The sequence below is a fragment of the Phragmites australis genome, chromosome 12, assembly GCF_958298935.1.
Source record: "Phragmites australis chromosome 12, lpPhrAust1.1, whole genome shotgun sequence".
NCBI classification, from domain to species: Eukaryota; Viridiplantae; Streptophyta; class Magnoliopsida; order Poales; family Poaceae; genus Phragmites; species Phragmites australis.
In genome coordinates this window covers 6960362-6979321 of record NC_084932.1, presented here as the reverse complement: position 1 = coordinate 6979321, position 18960 = coordinate 6960362, and the positions used below count along the sequence as shown (strand labels likewise).

Below are 18960 nucleotides of genomic sequence, written 5' to 3'. Positions count from 1 at the left end.
CAAATTAGATGTAAACAATATTAGTCATGAATATTTCTCCAGATATTGAGTAAAATATCATCTTCATCTAACTCCGTATGAAAAAGTTACAAGATATAGAAGATAAACTCAGATAGTTTTCGAATATATTCGATTTTATTATCGAATATCCGATATCCGACGGATAAACTCTCTACATTTAAATCCGATATCTGATCCAACTATCTGAATCTAACTTCGATATCCGTAAAAAATCTTAGAACTATAACTGGTTAGCGGGCAGAAAATATCCAACCTGGGACTGCAGCTATGCATGTGCAAAAGATGACCAGACGGGAGTGCGGCCATTCGGCTGTGCAGAAGACATGACCAGAGCAAAGTTAATGTTAGCATTGTTTATCGGGCTACGCTGGGTTGGGGAGTATTAGGCCAACATTATTTATAGGGTAGACCTGTAGGCAAACTACAAAACTCGTACCTAACCTGATACTTCACGAGTACTCGACCCGTTGTGCCCCCTGGCAAAAACACAGACCTATAATCGTGTCCGTTAAGCGCGATATCCACAGGGAGGATTGTTATCCCTAGCTGGCGAGGCTCAAGGTCATAGAGTGTCGATGACTAGTGGTACATGATGGTGGAGTTGGTGCTTCGGGATTGATAGGCCCAGTTGTCCGGTCATCGCTTAGAGCGGCCTGCAAGAGCGATGCCGTAGTCCGTATAAATAATAAAAAAAATTAAGTAGTTAAAAGGGCAAATATATATCTTAAGAGAGCAAGTTGGTCCTTATTAATTGAGTCATTAGCAGTCTAGCTATGTTTATATTAGGTATTTACAAATACCTCTCTAGTTTTTTATTTTTTTTAAGGATACTACTTGAATGACAGTTTTAATGGTATTTTTATAATTTTTTAATGGCAAGTTTACAATAACACCGGAATAGTAGTTTCTTTGCAATTGTTCCTTTATATTATCCTTCTTTGAGATCACAAGAGGAATTCTTAAAAAATTAGATTACTACCGATTCAAATTCTTCTAATAGAATGATGAATATAAAAAGAAATATAGACTTATTAAATGAAGGATACTATATAGACGGAAAGATTAGGGGATTGGGTATGCAGGACCTTTATATTCATAACAAATGTTTACTTAGTAAATGAATATTGAAGACTTGATATAGCTTGGGCTCCCAAACATGTTTGTGATGTGATACGAGTCTATTGCTAACTACTTAATTGTAATATTTTGGTGTGGACTTGTTTATTTGGAACCTCTAAACGTGCATTATTTGGTATAATAATATCTAAAAATAGTAATATTTCTTGTGAAAATAGAATAAAACACTCACAAATTAGCACAATATTGCAGAAGTGAAAGCACAAAGGATAGAATGGACAATTCACCGTAAATCTCTCCATTCATAGATCTGAAGCAAACCTACTAGCAGAACACCAACGAAGCACATCTCTTATCCTGAACCTCAGCATCTTCATTCTTATCCACTCCTCTCTCTCTCTCTCTCTCAATCAGAGGCCGCTTACCGTGCGAGTACCAGAACAGCGCTCGCCGACCTCGTCCACCGTCGCCTCCCCTCCCCTCATCGACCTTTCCCACTACCACGTCGAGGTTCGCCACGCCGTCCTCCGGATCTTCCAGGCGCGAGCTGTGGCAGCGGGGACAAGTCAAGGGTGACCCTTCCACGTGTGCCACTACTCTGGGGCCATGATGGGCTTCTTCCTTGCCGAGGCTTTGTTCCTTTGTGGGTTCGTGGTGTCCTATTTAGGGGAGATGTCATGCTGTTTCTTTTGTTCCTGCTTCTTCCATTGAACTTTTGTATAGAGAAAGAGATCAATATTTCATTGAATGTATGTTTCGCGCGAGGAAAAGAGCCATTGATGGCGTTTCGCTTAGTATACTATATAGCACGTATGTGCCAGTATACATATAGTATACAAGTAAAAAACAATAATGTAAAAGAAAACACTTATATTTATTCATCCATTTATCCATTTAAATTCATAAAATACAAGTTTTTCAATTACATTGCATGTATCAAATAATACACGTATCTGGCTAATTTCTGACGACCGTGTCTACCGGGTTCAAACTCTCTGGTTAATTACATCCATATTCACCAACAACCTATGATTGAGCCGCATGTGATGATCATCTCGTTGATGGTCTCCTGAACCCTTTATAGTTGTAAACAAGAAACAAGAGACAAATATAACAATAATATAATAGAAATATAAAATGAAATAAAAATGTTTGTTTCATTATAGCATCATCGACCAATAGGCAACAAGAAACATCATCAATCTCATGTCATCAACCTCAGGCGAAAGAACAACATCTACTACCCTCTCACTACTTCCCTAGACCTCAACCCGTAGCATCCTCAGTCAAAGCAACAAGGCAACCCTAGGCAGCATCTCTCTTTGGCCTCAAAGATCATCATCGGCCATTAACCCGAGGCAGCAGGCAACACATAGCTGGCTACTATCCTGACAGAGGGGAAATCATCATCATTACCAGCACCCATCACAAAGGATGAATAATATCACCCAAGCTATCAACAAAGCAACATGAACTCGGGGCCTCAGTATCATCACTGGCCACATTAAAGTGGCAACCAACACATTAAGACAATCATTGGCAATAGAGACAACAAACAATATCTCGAGCCAACACCTATCTGCATCAGATCACCAAAACTACAGGCCACGAAGAAGGCCAATATCATCATCATCGGGCCACCAAAAATAGCAGGCAACCAAGAAGGCCAATAACAGTAACATCAGGTCACCAAAACAATAGGCAACCGAGCAGGCCAATATCATCCTCATCAGGAAACCAAATAGCACATTGCCGGGAAATCGACGTCGTCACCGGACTGCAACATCAAATTGTCTGACAACACTAAAGCCTCAAAGCATCACATTGACTATCAACACTATAGCTTCAGCGCCTCAAATTGGCGCCATCAGCAGGGCCAACACCCATGGAGATAGTACAGATATCAAGGCAACCCAACATTTGCCACAAATCAACAAGCATCACGGCCAGAAAAACTGCTTCAGCCAAGCATCAACAAGAGAGCAGCAACATTGACCACTAGCTATACATCACAGGAATAGAACTGCAAAGTGTCAGTCAACACCACAGCCTCACTAGATCGGCTACTACATTGTCCGATAACAGGGCATTTAGAACCAGGAAGGAGGGGAGCACCCAGAACCAGGGCGGCACCCAGAACAGCCCACAGCCAACCAGCAACAATGTAACACGAGCATACGCCAGCCAAACTCAGATCAAAGATAGCAGCCACAACACACCCGTGGCACGTCGGCGAGAACACACACGTCAGACGGACCAGAGCACAGCGAAGTTCAACGGCATCTCTCACCACGCCAGCAGCCGAGCCGCGGCACAACGGTGACCCAAGAAAGAGTCGACACGCTGTGCCAGCGAGCAAGACACGGCACGACGGCAGCTGGAACACATCTGGGCATACGCACGCGGCAAAGATCAACGACAACAGTTGGGTTGGCACGAGCACAGCAACACGGCAGCATGACGCTCGGCAACATGGCGGCGCACACACACATTGACAGCGAAAACATGGATCGTCAGCACCACAAACAGAGAGAGGGAGCCAGACACGGCAACAGCACGCACACGCCTGCAGCGACACAGAGATCAGCCAACACGGCGGCGACAGCCACGAACACATCAGCCGGTGGCTCACAGCGGCGCGGCGTCGGCCCACACAGCAACAATACTTCACTAGCGGAGCTCGACAGTGGCCAATCAACGGCGGAGAAGATCGAGTCAACATGTGGCGATGCAGTTCAACGGTGACACGGCCGGACAGAGACACGCGCAGCTCAACGATGAGATGGCCGGGCACAAACACGGGCACGACGGCGCGAAGGCCGGGGACAACGGGCAAAGGCCGGGCCCAAACACAGAGCGGGCAACCGGCGACATACCTCATCCAGCACGATGACAACGACGCGCACCGTCCGGCACGGCGGCGGCAACACACGGCTCACACCAGCGCAAGCTCAGAGGTCGCCAGCAGCAGGGTGGCACGACGGTCATCAACGGCGGCAGCAGGGAGGCGTCGCCCTTGTCCCCTTCCAGGGACGGCAGCGGCGGCGGCTCCGCCCGCTCTTCCCCCTCAGCGCCCCGCCTCCTCATAGTAGATCCATCCTCTTTATATAGGCAGCGACAACGAAGAGATTGACGTCAAGATGGTTAGGATTCGGGAAGAACAAGTAACCGGATGCAAATCCAACTGAAGATTTGAATAGGAGATAAAGGAGGACGCAACTTGATTCGGACGCTAGAGATAGAGACGGGTTTGTTAGGGATAGAGGGCGGATTGGAGAGAGGGGCAGCTGAAGGCGGCTAGGAGACGAGCAGCGGCTCGGAGGAAGACAGCCTCTGTGTCGTGGGCTCGTGGCGCTGCGGGACAGGAGAGCACAGGGCGTGCTGGGAAGCAAATTTTAGAGAATGTATAGAGCTCCATACGATCCCCTCTCACCTTTTTCTAAGTGGATCCTCTCTGTACTGTGTATAATACATATTATGCACAGAAAAAAGTCTACACATAAAGATTAATCTTATAAAATTTACTTCCAGCGGTCTACACTGCCCGCGAGAGAGAGGGAGAGGGGTGAAAGAACGTGGCACATTGGCCACACATCGATCTGGGCCAAAGAACGGAAGAATAGAACTTTTATATATTTATATATATAATATTTTTAAGAATACATGTCTATTTAACAAAATTGTATGTGCAAACTATCGTCCCCTATTCAATAGGTGAGAACTTGTATATCCCGATGCTCAGTGCATTAAATAATCAGATAAAGGAATATCTCACTTGTTTACTGAGCGAGAACTAGATCTTGCCCACTGAACCGATGAGATCTCCAAGATTACGGACCCACTCAAAAGGTCTTGTCTGTTGAATGAGCGAGATCTTTTGAGTATTTAATCCGGCCGTGTCAACCCTGTCGACGTTAACCACTCATTTCATGCCAACACAGCCGAGAAGAGAGGAGATGAGAGAAAGGGAGGGGAGAGGAGAGGGGGAAATTGTGTGGTGATGCCCTGCCGGAGGAAAGTGGTATACTTTTTTCGCTCTGATTTTTTTACAAACCCGATAGGATAGCTACTAGTGCTAGGTTTGACATAGGTTAGATACTAGATCTAGAATTTTTTTACAAATCCGGTAGGATAGCCACTAGACGTAGGTTACAATGTAGATCTAGTTTTAGAATTAGGGTTAGATATATTTTAGTGATCAGATCATTTTTATATGATTTTTTAGCAATTAGATGTAGTATTTAGACATATGTTAAGTAATAGATGTATGATTTGGATACAGTGTAGTCATAACATGTTTGATACATGTATGATTTAGAGATGTTTGATGTAGCGATCTGGAAATATTTTGTTGCAGTATAGATTACATGTTGGGTTATGTTTTGTAATTAATTTTTCATTGTAGATGTAGTTTTACATAATTATTTATGTTCTGTCGAAATAATATTAGTGTTTTATCGATGGTTGTCAGGTATGTCGGAAATGCAGTAGTTTAGGATTTTTTATGAGGACAGTGAAATATTATATGGTCCTGAAGGGGTAGTATTGTTCGTATTTCACTCAATGGATAAGGGTATCTTCAGACATATGCACAAAAGTGTTAGACACTTATATGTTTGGTTGATGCGGGGTTTCAAAGTAGACCCCGAGGTTCAAGAGATGATCATTAGCATTGTGGGCAACCGAGTGAGAGATGGTGTGTACTATGATGTGTACCTGCTCTGGGAATATTTAGTGTGGAAGAGGTACCTGCAGGATGTTGTGCACAGAGGTTGACATCCTATATTGCTTGTGCAATGAAAGAATAAGGAGGCAGTGTGGGAGATGCAGAGTAGGGGTACACGAAGGAGGGTAATGAGGAAGAGTATGAGGATGATGTCAATCCGGATGATGCATATTCATCGGAGTATACGACTGAACCAAACGGTGAGGCAGACGAGGGGAACGAATCCCTTCTCTAATTGAACAGATGGAGTGGGATGATCTTCATGATGACGAATCCCCTGAGTATGACATCTCAGATGATGAAGATGATACTCCTATTCCCGCAGACTGAAAGAATCCGAACTTTAACAATCTTGTGGTGAATGAGAGGAATCAAGTGGCCTGAGAGTATACGCAGAATGAGGTGAGCAGGGTGCTAGGTATCCTACCAGTCAAGCCATAAAGGATGCAGTGACTCAATGGACGACATCGCTTCAGCGCTAGTTTATATTGTGAAGTCAAGCAAGAAAAAATATGATGTCAAGTGCATGAAGGCATGTTGTCTGTGGTGGGTGCACGGCTTCAAGGGGAAGTGTGTTGACTATTGGGAGGTATTGATTGTGGTCAACCACACTTACATGATGGAAGAACTTGAGCCCAACCGCAGGAACATCATCTCAGCCTTTGTGACCGATGTGATGTACACCAGATTGTGAATAACCTGAACTACGAATCAGGATCTATAATCAGACAAATTGAGGAGTACAGGTACAATATCAGCTACAACAAGGCATGGAGGGCGAAGATGAAGGCAATTGAGATGAGGTTCAGGACCTACGAAGCGTCATATGACAATCTGCCATATTTGTTGTGGACTATTGCTCGAAGGAACCTGGTGATGTATTACGACATTGATAAATACTTATTGTTATCCAAACCTGGAAAATACGTCCTAAAGTGATATTTCTTCGCATTAGGAGCATGTATCAAAGCTTTCGAGAATTGTCGGGATATCCTGTGTATCGATGATACTTTTCTTACCGGCAAATGATGTGTTTGGGTTGACGGGTACGGAACCCATCACTAATATCAATTATGACAGTCACTGAAACTCTTTTTTCACGTAGTGATGGCAGATCAACAATATATGTTTCAATCCTAGTATCCTCTATTGTACCTACCTTACAGCTACACTTCACTATTTTACTATTTGAAATGATAGCTGGCATAGGAGATGGCTGAGGCAAGGCAAAGCTCTATCACTTTTTTTTTTCAAACGGAGCATGTATTATATTAAAATAATGATGGTGATTATAACCCTATGATTACAGAAAGGTCCTTAGAGATTAATTAAATTACACAAACATAGATGACAATTGTTATCTCAAGTCTGATATGTATCCCCATTAGCTAAAGATCTTGTTGGACCACCGCGAGAGGAAGTGAAGACGAAGAACACTGAGGACGAGAGACACAAGATATACCAAAATAAAACAAAAAGGCTCTAGATCTAGGAACACCGCAAGAGATACGTGCAAACAAGCATAACATCAAGTCATCAACGTTGACCAACGGTGCAAGAGTCTATGAATGATCTGGAATGCAAAGTTGGCGCCACCAATTTAATCATCGACAACCCAAAAGGAGCACCCAAACCAAGGGAGCAAAATTATTTCATCGAACCCATTTACTAATAGATTATGGAAAACATATTTTCCTAGATTTTTATCAGTGAACTCCATAATGTTCTCAATTTGGAAACACATAAAACCTATGAGTGATTTCTCACCCATCATACTGAATGTGGTGGCCTCTCTAGCCATCATGTGAGTGCTTGACTCACCAGCATAAGCTTGCCTGTGCGTTTTCCTAGAGTTTGGTGCCATCACCGTCGAGATTTAACCATCTTCCCTAAATCAAGTTGTCAATGCTACCATGTGTGATTCTCTCACTCAGGTGAGCTCCGATACAATTAAGACATCTCAAGGACCTCCACATGGATACTATGCAGGACAAGTCGAGCCATGCTAGAGGCCGTACGGCAGCCATGACAATGGCACAAGGGAATTTAGGAACACATAAGACTTGCAGATATTAGATCATACGGAATTAAGATGTAGGTAGGTATTTGGAAGTTAAAAACCCCTAACTTGCTAGTGGCTTTTTACAATTTTCCCTAATTATAAAGTATGATACAAGATATTTCTAGTACCCAAATGTAGTGAAGGATATAAATACATACATGATACGGTTACAAATCTGATTGCAGTAAAAGTTGTAAGATCACGAGAGGCAGCCCTCCTCGCTATCAGCCCATGCCAACCCTTTGGCACAGCTTCGCTTCTCGATGAGCTTGCTTTGCTTCCAGACGCAGATTCAACACAAAGTTTTGCACGTAGAGAAAAGGAACTGCGATCCTTTGCAAATCGCTCACTCGCAACCACGAGTCCAAATCCAACGAATCAAGACACCGGTGATGATTATTCATCTAATTTGCTTGGATAAACGCGGTTCCACAACTATCAAGTAACATGAAGAAACTCGTGACAAGCCGGGGAAAAGGAGGGTAAATATACACAATTCTCATTCATTGAATTTTGATGTCGCCACTGCACAGCAATACTGAACAAAACTGTGGCCTTGTTCAATACAATCTGGAACAAAAAAGAAGGACAAGGAAGAAATGAAACCATCTATTCTGTTGATCCACCTATGAATTGCAAGGGAACTATATGTACAAGATATGTACGGACACTAAACAAATGTCAGATTGCCTATGTAAGCTTCCGTTGGTAATTCCCTGGGTAAATTTGAGAAACAACAGTTATAGCGCAGCCACTCGACAGGCATGCCTTTCATCAGCCAATGACAGGAAAACCAGCGAAACAAATAACTCAGGCCACAGCCACCTCCACGTTGCCACCACCAAGTCACCATTTTATTTACCTTGCAGTCAGTCCGCCCAACCACAGATTTATTGTATTTTCACCAACAAATTTTACTGCTTAAGGAGGGGGGGGGGGGGATCCAGTACTAGTTCACTTGTGTATACATGAAGCAGACTTCTGATCCGCTGACCTGCTACAACACAGGCCCAGCAAGCTTCTTTTTTCCAGTCATGTATACTTTTATATCCCTGCAAGGATTACATAACATTTTGTGGGTGAGCAAAATTGGTGAAAGGGAGTTTATCAAGTAATGCAGATGTGTTTCGAGAGAGAAGTGCTGAACAAGGCAGATGAAGCATGGTTTTACCTGCATCTGGGAACTGAACAATCCGCGTGATTGCAATCTCTTGAGTGGCTGAGCAGAAGTTTCCACATGAACACACACTTCTTGCAACCACCCCAGTTGCGAGCACGAATATCACATCGTACACCATGGAAGAACAATTTCTTCAAGGTTACACAAATTTGAGAAGAGCAATTACGAGGATCGAAGCATCTCGATGCATGCATCAAGCCTTCAAAGTAGTCCTGCTTTGAAAACATGTAGAACATTCATAAGAGATGGTGAAAAAATTCATGACAATGTAACTAGAAGCAATGCATCGAGATAATCTTGTAAAAAATCCAAGAAAAAAAAAAGAATGCCAGAACAACAGGCAAAGATTAGAACTTTATCCACTAGGGAACACAACATAAGATATGCAGAAGCTTCAGTTGCTAATTTAAGACGATACCTGTAGAGTGTTCTTCTGCAATATTTTGCGATTGTCAGTCTGTCTCAATTCATGAATATGCAAACTCTGACCATTTTGTTTGTAGCATGGATCACAAAAGTTGCAGCCTAGGCACACTAGACACCGCCACGCCAAGCATTGATCCATGGCATGGTGGCAAGCAGAACAAGCCAAATTATGTAGAAGATAAAGAATCATCATTGTAGAGTGTTTTGCTCGCCGGAGGGTATCAAACTGGTACTGATTGTCTTGGCAGTGCTTCAAGAAATCTATTCTGCTGTCAAAATACTTCCTTTCCATTGCTGGGTCTCCATCATCAGTCTCCGGAAGAGGTTCTACCTCTATCTGTTGGACAGTTAGCTACTGCCTTTAGTATATAAATTCCATCATGCATCTATTAAAAAGAAGCATATTGATGAAACCGAGCCTAAAAAATGCGCAATACATACCCTTCGAAATGCATGCTTCTGTTTCGTTGTAGCTGGATGCCTGTCCTTCTGTGCGGTATTCTGCTCCTCAGCATGACACCTATGGTAACCAACAATGTTATCAATCTAAGTAACAACAATTGGGAGAAAGTACATTCACATTAGCCATTTGATTGACAAACAACGAGCTCAGAAAGAAGTTGGAGGTTGATGAGTACAAGGGTCTAACACATTAGAGGAGAATACATGCGTGCAGTCAAACATTTTTTTTTTTTCACAAGAACAGGCATTTACTATGCTGCTCAATTCTAAACAATCATGATCCCATCGTATATGGTCATCAAAGTCTTATGCAACTATGTGAGTAGTGTCAAACATGATAATTGTGATCAGAAGAAATGCTTACTTGTCACAAAGATGGAAGTTTTTACAGCTGGTGCAAACCCAACTTTTACCAGATACAATGGGTTGGTGACAGTGCTTGCAGAACTGCTGCAGACAAAGCATAATAAAGTCTTCTTTCATGGTGCGCATCCTTTCTCCAAGCTTGCAACAATGAAAAATAAGATGTTAGGTGCCTATAAAATGCTGAAAGGGGGAGAAAATCACAAATGAAATATACTAACCCTGTGCACAAGCAAAATATCCTCAAGGTTTCCTTTTCTGTCATCACGTTTGGCAACACGTAAGAGCCTTCCCACTTGCGTCTCTTTCTTCTGTGAAGTTTTATCATCTTTCTTCTCAAGGAGTTTCTCTGCTTCCCCAGGCCAGAAATCGTTCTCACAGTATGGCAAGCATGCTGCTGAGATATTGGCCTTGCTTTCATTGGTAGGCTGAAGGAAAAAGTCATGGAGTGTATTGCGCTCCACAACTACAGCCTCCTTAACAGCCTTCTTGATCAAGTTCTGGTACCTAAAATTATTAATAAGAGATAAATGATGGCCCATAAACAATTAATATGGTTTAAGTCTAATAACATGTTAGGAGGACAAACCAACTCCGAAGCTTGTCAGACTTGGGCATCTTTTGTGCTGTTGGATGACAATATAAAACATAGTCATCGCGCTTTGTAGATGGGCAAGCCCATATAGAACAGCTTACAAATCCTCGTTTCTTGCAGTAATCCAGATAACCAATCTAAAAAGTAGCATTGGAAGAAAGATCAGACTCTAGAAACATAAGCTCATTATGCAATCTAAAAAGTGTTTGATAATTATTTGCACTTCTCATACCAAAATTTCATGATACACATAGGTACGGAGAGCTTCCCCACTTGCAGATTTGATTTCAGGCCTGAAGTACTTGACAGAATCGATATATGCAAGATAAACATGCCTCTGGTTTGGTGATGGGCAATCTGAGCCGTACTCTTGTACATACATGGCAAACAGACAAACATCTACACCATCGATCTTTTGAAACAACAGAATGGCCTGTATATAAGACAGAAAAGATAGCTACAATTATCTACTAGATAGCAAGAAATAGGATTTCATGGTAAAAAAATAATCGATCATCCAACAACCTTTGATTTGTATGGAAATTCGCGAGGGTACTTTTCTTGTTTAAAAAATTCTTGAAAACGCGGTTGCACTTGGAGTACTCTATCAGCTGAAGAAACCACTCTAACTGTAAGACCTTCAACTCCTGGTACCTAAAAGTGGAACACAACAACAAAAGTAAATAAGCTTACTCCAAAGCGAACTTCAGTTTGCAATACAATTCCTGGAGACAGAAGCAGATAACACAGACCAGCATAGGTAGTCTGATACGAATAAGTATCAGTAATGACAACCTTTTCCAAAATCCTAATCTTCACAGGTTTTGGATAGGATTGTAATATGACCTGGATAGCCACATCAATTTGGTTGGGCAAAGATTCACTGATGCTGGGAACTCTATGCATCTGACCATTCTATCTTGATGATCAATGAAATGCAAACACAACAACTCACCAAAAGTCACAAAGAAAAGTTTATGGAAAGCAATGAACAGTAGCATATTAAAATTATGTAATACAGTGTTGATGCATCATGAAAACCAATTAAATGTGCATTGCAAAGGCCACACCAAGACAAGGATTTCCAACCAAACAGAATAGAGTGTGACTCTAAGGAAACATGAACCCAAATTCATTTCAAATGCAGGCACATTTTTGGTACTGAATTCAACGTTGAAGATTACAGTAAGAAGGCTACCACCTGCTTCTGATCAACAAGGATAAGAAAGACCCGGTAGCACAGAAAAGTTTATGGAAAACAGAAATAACATTTAAACAGGGGTTATTAGGACTAAAAGTCAAAAACTGTGTGCACTCAAACATTAGCAGATATGCATGAGCCTTATTTTATTTTCTGAACTGTGAGATAGATACCTCTTCAACACTTTTTCCGGAGGCACTTGCCCTTTGCTGCCTGTCCCGCTCAAGCCTCTCCGAAAGCCTTCGCTCAACATGATCACTTAGTTTAGTTCTTGGCAACTCCCATGCTCCAAGAACAGTGGATGACTCCAGCGAATAAATATTTCCACAATCTTTTTCCTTCAAGAAACATTTAGCGCAAGTATATTCCGCCTCTTCATCTACAACTTTTTTGTTAAAAAGAGCACAGATTTGATGCTGCCAAGCTTTGCACTTGTCGCACTGGACCCACTGAAATGACACAAGCAAACAAAAGATGAGTAATTAATATAAACATAAGAATAACTAGAGATGGAAGGCACATTACCCATTCAGCCTCAGCATCTGTTTCGGTGTAACTGAATCTCTTATCGTATTTAGCTTTTGAACTACTAAGATGGTGGCATTTGCTACATATAGAAATTTTATCATTCCCATTTTCAACTGCAACGTAATAGCAGCCTGTAGAATTTATTATTTTGAAACAGAGACCGCAAAATCGGGGAGGAGGTTCAAAAAGAAGCCTCTCCATCCCACATAAACTGCATGTATTCTGATCAGGCAATCCTTCAATTAATTGAAATTCTTCAGATGTCGCCTTGCTCTGAAAAATGTAAAGCGAATGACGATCAGGGATATGAATTATGGCTCTAAATAAACAGATTAAATCATAAACGACATAACCCAATCTGAATGAAATAAAACCTACTCCCTCCAGTTTTAAATACTTGACGCTTTGACCAAGATCTGGTCAAACTACTAAAATTTTGACTGTCAATAGCTTCCAAAATATTTAGTTTGGAAACATAAAAATCATACATGTAGATTTGTCTTGAAAAACACTTTCATAATATTATATTTTTATTAGATATTATAACTATATTTTGGAAGCTATTGATGGTCAAAATTTTAAAAGTTTAACTGGATCTTGGTCAAAGCGTGAAGTATTTAAAACTGAGGGGAGTATATTCTTAAGCATGGATAAGATCACATGGAACATGATTATATAACTCGGTAATATCTAGGTGACATAGTATGTTGATGCTACAGGATCAAACAAGAATCAATTGTATTAACAGCAATACAAAACTCAGAGGAGATCCAAAGGGCTATTCGCTCACCAGACAAGTATGTTGGTTTAGGCTTCCCATGTGATCTCTAAGCTCCTCAGTAGTTAATGAGTAAAGTATGGAAGCCGCTCGTTTTTTCCTTGAATTTAAATTGACCCCTCTTGGTGTCTGATGCAATGCAGCAGTCTTAGAGTCTTTCATCTCAATATCACCATTTGTACAGTGCAATTCTTCTGTTTGTGCACAAGTCTCCGGTGATTTAACAGTCTCCATCTTATGCACATCTACACTACCAGATTCAAATATTTTATTGGTGTCAGCATTATTGTCTCCCAAGGAACTGCAGAATGATGACTTTGTAGGCAATTCTGTGCTTTCTGATTGTACTGTTTCTCTATATACATGAGTCTCATTGACAACAGGCTTTTGCTCCTTTGGACTCTCTATTTGACTGGCATGGGCATGATTGGGAAAATCAGCCTTCATGCGTTTTGCCGGACGATGCTTGCCAGAAGATTCATCTGAAATAGGTGAAGTTGGCTTTGACACCGTGCTATTTGATGTCTGTTCAGATCTCTCCACGCTCTCTCTCACAGGGTCACAAGTACCACAATCAGTTATGAAGCAGCACTGGCAGTGGGAAAAGGGTGTGTTTAAATTTGTGTATTTCTCCCTGCACAAACCTTTGCAGTCCGATATGTGCCAATGCTTTTCTTTCATTTCCATGTTTCTGTCAACTCCACATTCTCCTTTGGGATATAGACACTTTTCAGTGTGGTCACTGAGGTACAACATTTCATGGCTTTCAGTTGTGACATTTGACTGATTTGATTGCTTAACTGGCTGATTCCATGCACAATCTAAATCTTTCTCATATTCTCTGTATAGTTGAAATGATCGTTCCTGACCGGGAGAATTTACATTGCAACCTGTAGAAAGTTTTTGTCCATTTGTTTTATAGATAGAGTCCATCGAAGATCTTATCATTGTACTGGAAATTGTGGTTGGATCACACACTGCTGAGAAAGGACTGGAACTCCCAGACATTGACGGTTGTGGACTATCAATTTGATGAGCATCACCTGGCAATATTCGCTCATAAATTTATGATGCAATAACCAAATCAATAGGAAGTGCAAATGGTCCTTTATGATCAAATCAAATTTGTAAGGCCTGGAAAGGAAAATAATTACCTGGAAAATTGTCCTTTATGTGGCCATTGTGCAATCCAGCACTGACAATCCCACAAAGGCCAGAACTACAATTTGGAAGTGCAGAGACACATGGAGCAACTATGGTGTTTGTAATGGTTTCAGGCCTTCCAGCTATAGCAAAATTAGCAGCAGCCATATTGTGATCATTTGGTGCATATCCTGCCACAATCAAACCAATAAAGAATTATAATTTTGAACGCGTATTGTAAGATAAAAGTAGAGAACTGATCATCCAAACTTACTCTGAGAAGTGAACACAGTACATGAAGGCACACGCGAGGGTGCATTAGTAAAACCAGGGCCATCTCTACCCTGATAGATACTAGAATCTGGCACCTGTATCCCAGTCAGCTGCTGTAAGTTTTGTGTGAATGAAGTTGCTGAAGATAACCAAGAATCTCTGTGGCTGCCAAATGATATAGAACTGAGCACAGTATTCACTCTAACTTCTACAGTGTTGAGATCCATGTAATGGAGCTGATAAAAAAAGAGTATATGTTAGCAAGACATTCAAAAGGTAATAAGATTTCTTTTTTAGATAATGGAAGTGCAACTTCGGCCTAATAAGACATTTAGTATTCGATTCGAACAAAATTTCCATGAGCATATCGAATTAATCAGCAGCAACAGTAAAATGCAAGAAGCAACAGAAGCAAAACAGAGTACAAGAATAACTAATTTTTATTATGAGTTAGCTTCAGTTGAGCATGTAGCTGAGTTCTTAAGAGCATGCGATAGGAAAGGAAAAAAAAAGGCAGACTTGAATAAAAGATAAATTGGTTTATCATATATTGTAGCAACGTTCAAGGTTGTTTAAATCGCAGATTCTGAATTGGATCGGAGGTCTTTCAGTAAGATCGCAAATTGTAGAATCATAACTATGAGAATTGTAAAAACATAGATTGTACTGACGACTTGATGAGAATCATAGAATCAGCCCAGTCATTCTCAATCGTAAAGTCGTGAAATTGCATGACAATCAAGATTTTGAGAACCATGGTTACATTGAAGCATGAAAGAACACAAACCGTTGTTTGAGCGTCTCTGTAGAGTTTTTCATCAATGTTTCTTGAAATTTTCAGAAGATAATCTGGGTTGAAGTTACAAAATTCTTCCCTCTGTTTCAGGTACGCTTCACTGGATAGAAGGAAAAAAACATCAGAACATACTGTGTGAGAAAAGAGATACATAGAAAAAAATCAAAAAAAGAACCAACTATCTCTTTTCCAACCACTCTTGTATTCCTGAAGGGATTATTAAACTATTGAATTCTGTAGGAAAAGAGAGATAAACACTAAATTAGATAAAAAAATGAAAAGGCATCTCTTTTTCAACCACCCTCTGGTAGTCCTAATGGGAATCTTAAACTAAAAAAATATTTCGCTGTGCACATATTCTGAAACAGGTTATAGTCAAAAGTAAGTGTGGAATTGATGAAGGTTCAGAGGGATTTCTATAGTATCACTGCAATGGAAAGCTGAGATGATGCCAAGCTTGCCGCAACAATCATGCAATGAAGAATATCAACTTTGGAGACATTGTCATGCCTACATCAGATATGCTCCTAGTGTAGGCTAGATACAAGCACATACTTCTCATATCATGAACATAGTGTTAATGGTAATATGCTCAAGTAGCCAGGTATAAGATTAACTACGCAATATCAGTAAAATATGAACAAAATGTAGAATTCAGCCTTGTAATTATTGAATATATGAATAGCATAGTAAAATATTGTTCGAGACTAAGCGTTCCCCTAGGCGATAGGTTCTAGTGGGGTGGCAGACCAGCACATAGCACCTAATCGGCCTTGAGTGGGCCTAGGTGGGGCTAGCTGGCCGCCTAGGTGGATAAATTGGCAGACTAGCTAGGCGAGATGGTGTCTCCTAGCACGTAAGCGGCACCTAGACGGCCTAGGCGGCCACCTAGGGGAACACTGAACAATAGACGCAAATTGAGAACTCATAATGCCCGAATTTAGCAACTCTGACTGCATTTGAAAAATGCACCAGCCCATCTGGATGATTTTGGAGTGGGGTACCGAAATTCATAATCATACGAATGGCCAACCGAATTAGAAGTGAAGAAATGAACTCATTGCATTGATGTTCATAGAACCAGAGAACAAGGCACGTTCACATAGACAAATAAGACCAGCAATAGATTAAATAACATGAAAAATCAATCTCTCGAAAACTATAGTTGGTGAAATTGATGTATCTGTTAGTACACATCAATTCAAAACTACAGTCGATGCTGGTGATTTCAGAACTTACATTCTTTGAGTGATAAGGCGGCGAACTGGAGAGGTAGGCTGATCGATGTTGTCCAGCTGAAGCATATCAAGTTCACTCTGCGAATACCGTTCCTGAACGGAAAAGCTGCTTGGTGCATAGCGCGAAACTTTCCCTTGCATGGTCTGAGTCATCATGCCTGTTCCGGGGTGCGGGGGACGGGGAAAGGCAGGTGCATAGCGCAAAACTTCCCCTGGATGAAGGCGCGGGAGGGCCCGCGAGGTCCGTGGTCTCGCCGGCGGCGGGTTAGGGTTAGGGTTAAGCGGAGTGGGTGGGGGAGGAGACGAGATGGAGGCTAGGAGGAGAGAGAGAGCGGAAATAAGTTGGGGCCCAGGCGTCGGTGAGCAGAAGACGAGATGGGTGCGGGTCGGACTCGAGTCCGGCGCGGTCTGGGTTCGAGTTGGGCTCGGGACGTGGTCAAAGGAAGGGGGGCCTCACCTGCAGCGGCGGAGAGCGGAGGCGGCCGAGGCGGGGAAAGGAGGCGGCCGCGGCGACGAGCTCGGGGGCGATGTCCTCCTCCAGATCTGAGCGGCGGCGGAGGGGGAGGAGCACTCCGGGGGACGGCGCACGGAGGAAAATGGACGGAGTGGCCGGTGGCCCTTCCCCGCGCAGCAGCAATCCGGGGCCCGACGGGCGGCGGCGGGCGTGGCGGAGTCGCACCGTGACCGACCGGGTGAGGGAGGCACCAGCTCTGGTCTTCGCCACGTCGACAGCACCTATCTCAATCTCCCCCGGTCAACTGCTTGTGGCCTTATCCCAAATCGCCATGGCTACCCACCCACGGCGAATTAACTTTTTTACCACTCTTATCCCAAATCGCCATGTCGTATTCCAAAACACCATCCTCCGGTTATCCTCTCTCAAATACCACCCGGGACAGTTCATATTGTACCGTACGCTATGAACAGTACTCGGTAGCTTAAAAGATTAAAAAATATGTCGATTTTTTAAATACACTATAATTAATAAACAACCTATTTTAATTAGATTCATCTAAAAATATTATGAATAATTTAAACTAAAATTTCCCAAAGTACTATTTTTGCAACTTTAGTAATTTTTAAGGCCTCATAAAAATTCTAAAAAAATTGAGAAATTCATTAGTATTTTTCTAATGTGTTTTACTAATTTCTAAAATTATCTATCACCCTAGGTTATAAGATGAAAAGGTGAGTTCTTTCATAGTGTACATTCATTAGTACTAACAAATGTACATTACAAAAGTTATAAGTAAAAAAGTGACTTTTTTTATGCACATTCCTTAGTACTAATAAATGTGCATTACAAAGGAAGTCATTTTTTCACTTTTATAACCTATAGTGGTAGATAATTTTAGAAATTAATACATCACATTAGAGAATTATTAATGAATTTTCTTAGAATTTTTGGGAATTTTGTGGGGCCTTAAAAATTACTAAAAGTTGCAAAAGTAGCACTTTTAAGGAATATTAGTTTGAATTCTACATAATATTTTTAGATAAATCTAATTAAAATAGGTTGCTTATGAATTATAAAACATGTAAAAAATCGACATATTTTTTATGATGTTTTTAGCTGCGGAGTACTATTTATAGCGCATAGTGTGGTATGAACAATATCCAGTGGTATTTGAGGGAGGACAACCGGAAGGATAGCGTTTTAGAATGCGTCGTTTATAAGGCTATGCTCAAGGGATTTCCGTCGCGGGCGAAAATCTCGTTGGTGTAATCTAATGGTGATAAAAAAGTTAATTCCTCCCACCCACCATCTCTAATTCTCTCTCTTCTTCTCCCCCTTGCTCCCCTCCTGATGAGCTGGACGACATGGTCTGGTTTCCACCTCGGACGGCCAAAATACAAAATTAGATAATATACCCGACCGTATTTACCGAAATAGATAATATATCATCGTATTTAATATTTTAGCATTCGTATTCGGCACCTTATTTACCAAAAATTGACTTTCGGTACACCGTACACCGAAAATACCATATTCAGCACACGGTGTGCCAAAAATGGCACTGTAGCACCGTATTCGGCACACGGTGTGCCGAAAATGGCACTGTAGCACCATATTTGGCACACGGTGTGCTG

At 41.5% G+C, this 18960-nt stretch overlaps 1 protein-coding gene across 2 annotated transcripts; it reads right to left on the bottom strand.

The window, feature by feature from the left end:
- Positions 1-8375: 8375 nt before the first annotated feature.
- Positions 8376-17675, bottom strand: LOC133886234 (probable histone acetyltransferase HAC-like 3). 2 transcript variants are annotated; one of them, XM_062325973.1, is made up of 16 exons: positions 16871-17675; positions 15623-15731; positions 14837-15071; positions 14574-14753; positions 13432-14462; positions 12639-12914; positions 12287-12562; positions 11438-11566; positions 11145-11345; positions 10907-11049; positions 10539-10824; positions 10319-10458; positions 9934-10012; positions 9485-9829; positions 9058-9281; positions 8376-8938 (listed from the first exon to the last, which is right to left on the bottom strand). In XM_062325973.1, the coding sequence occupies exons 1-16, from the start codon at positions 17023-17025 to the stop codon at positions 8884-8886; spliced, it is 3864 nt and encodes a 1287-aa protein (XP_062181957.1). In that variant the 5' UTR covers positions 17026-17675; the 3' UTR covers positions 8376-8883. The 2 variants fall into 2 exon arrangements, with proteins under 2 accessions (XP_062181957.1, XP_062181958.1); XM_062325974.1 differs by having other exon boundaries at positions 9058-9278; positions 16871-17673.
- Between the last annotated feature and the right edge of the window lie 1285 nt (positions 17676-18960).

What these genes read in the sequence shown, in the direction of transcription:
- LOC133886234 (XM_062325973.1), bottom strand. Translation starts at nt 17,025, where the DNA reads ATGATGACTCAGACCATGCAAGGGAAAGTTTCGCGCTATGCACCAAGC. An exon ending in CGCCTTATCACTCAAAGAAT is followed by an intron (nt 15,732 to 16,870) that starts GTAAGTTCTGAA and finishes CCTTCTATCCAG; the next exon opens with TGAAGCGTACCTGAAACAGA. An exon ending in AACTTCCATCTTTGTGACAA is followed by an intron (nt 10,013 to 10,318) that starts GTAAGCATTTCT and finishes TGGTTACCATAG; the next exon opens with GTGTCATGCTGAGGAGCAGA.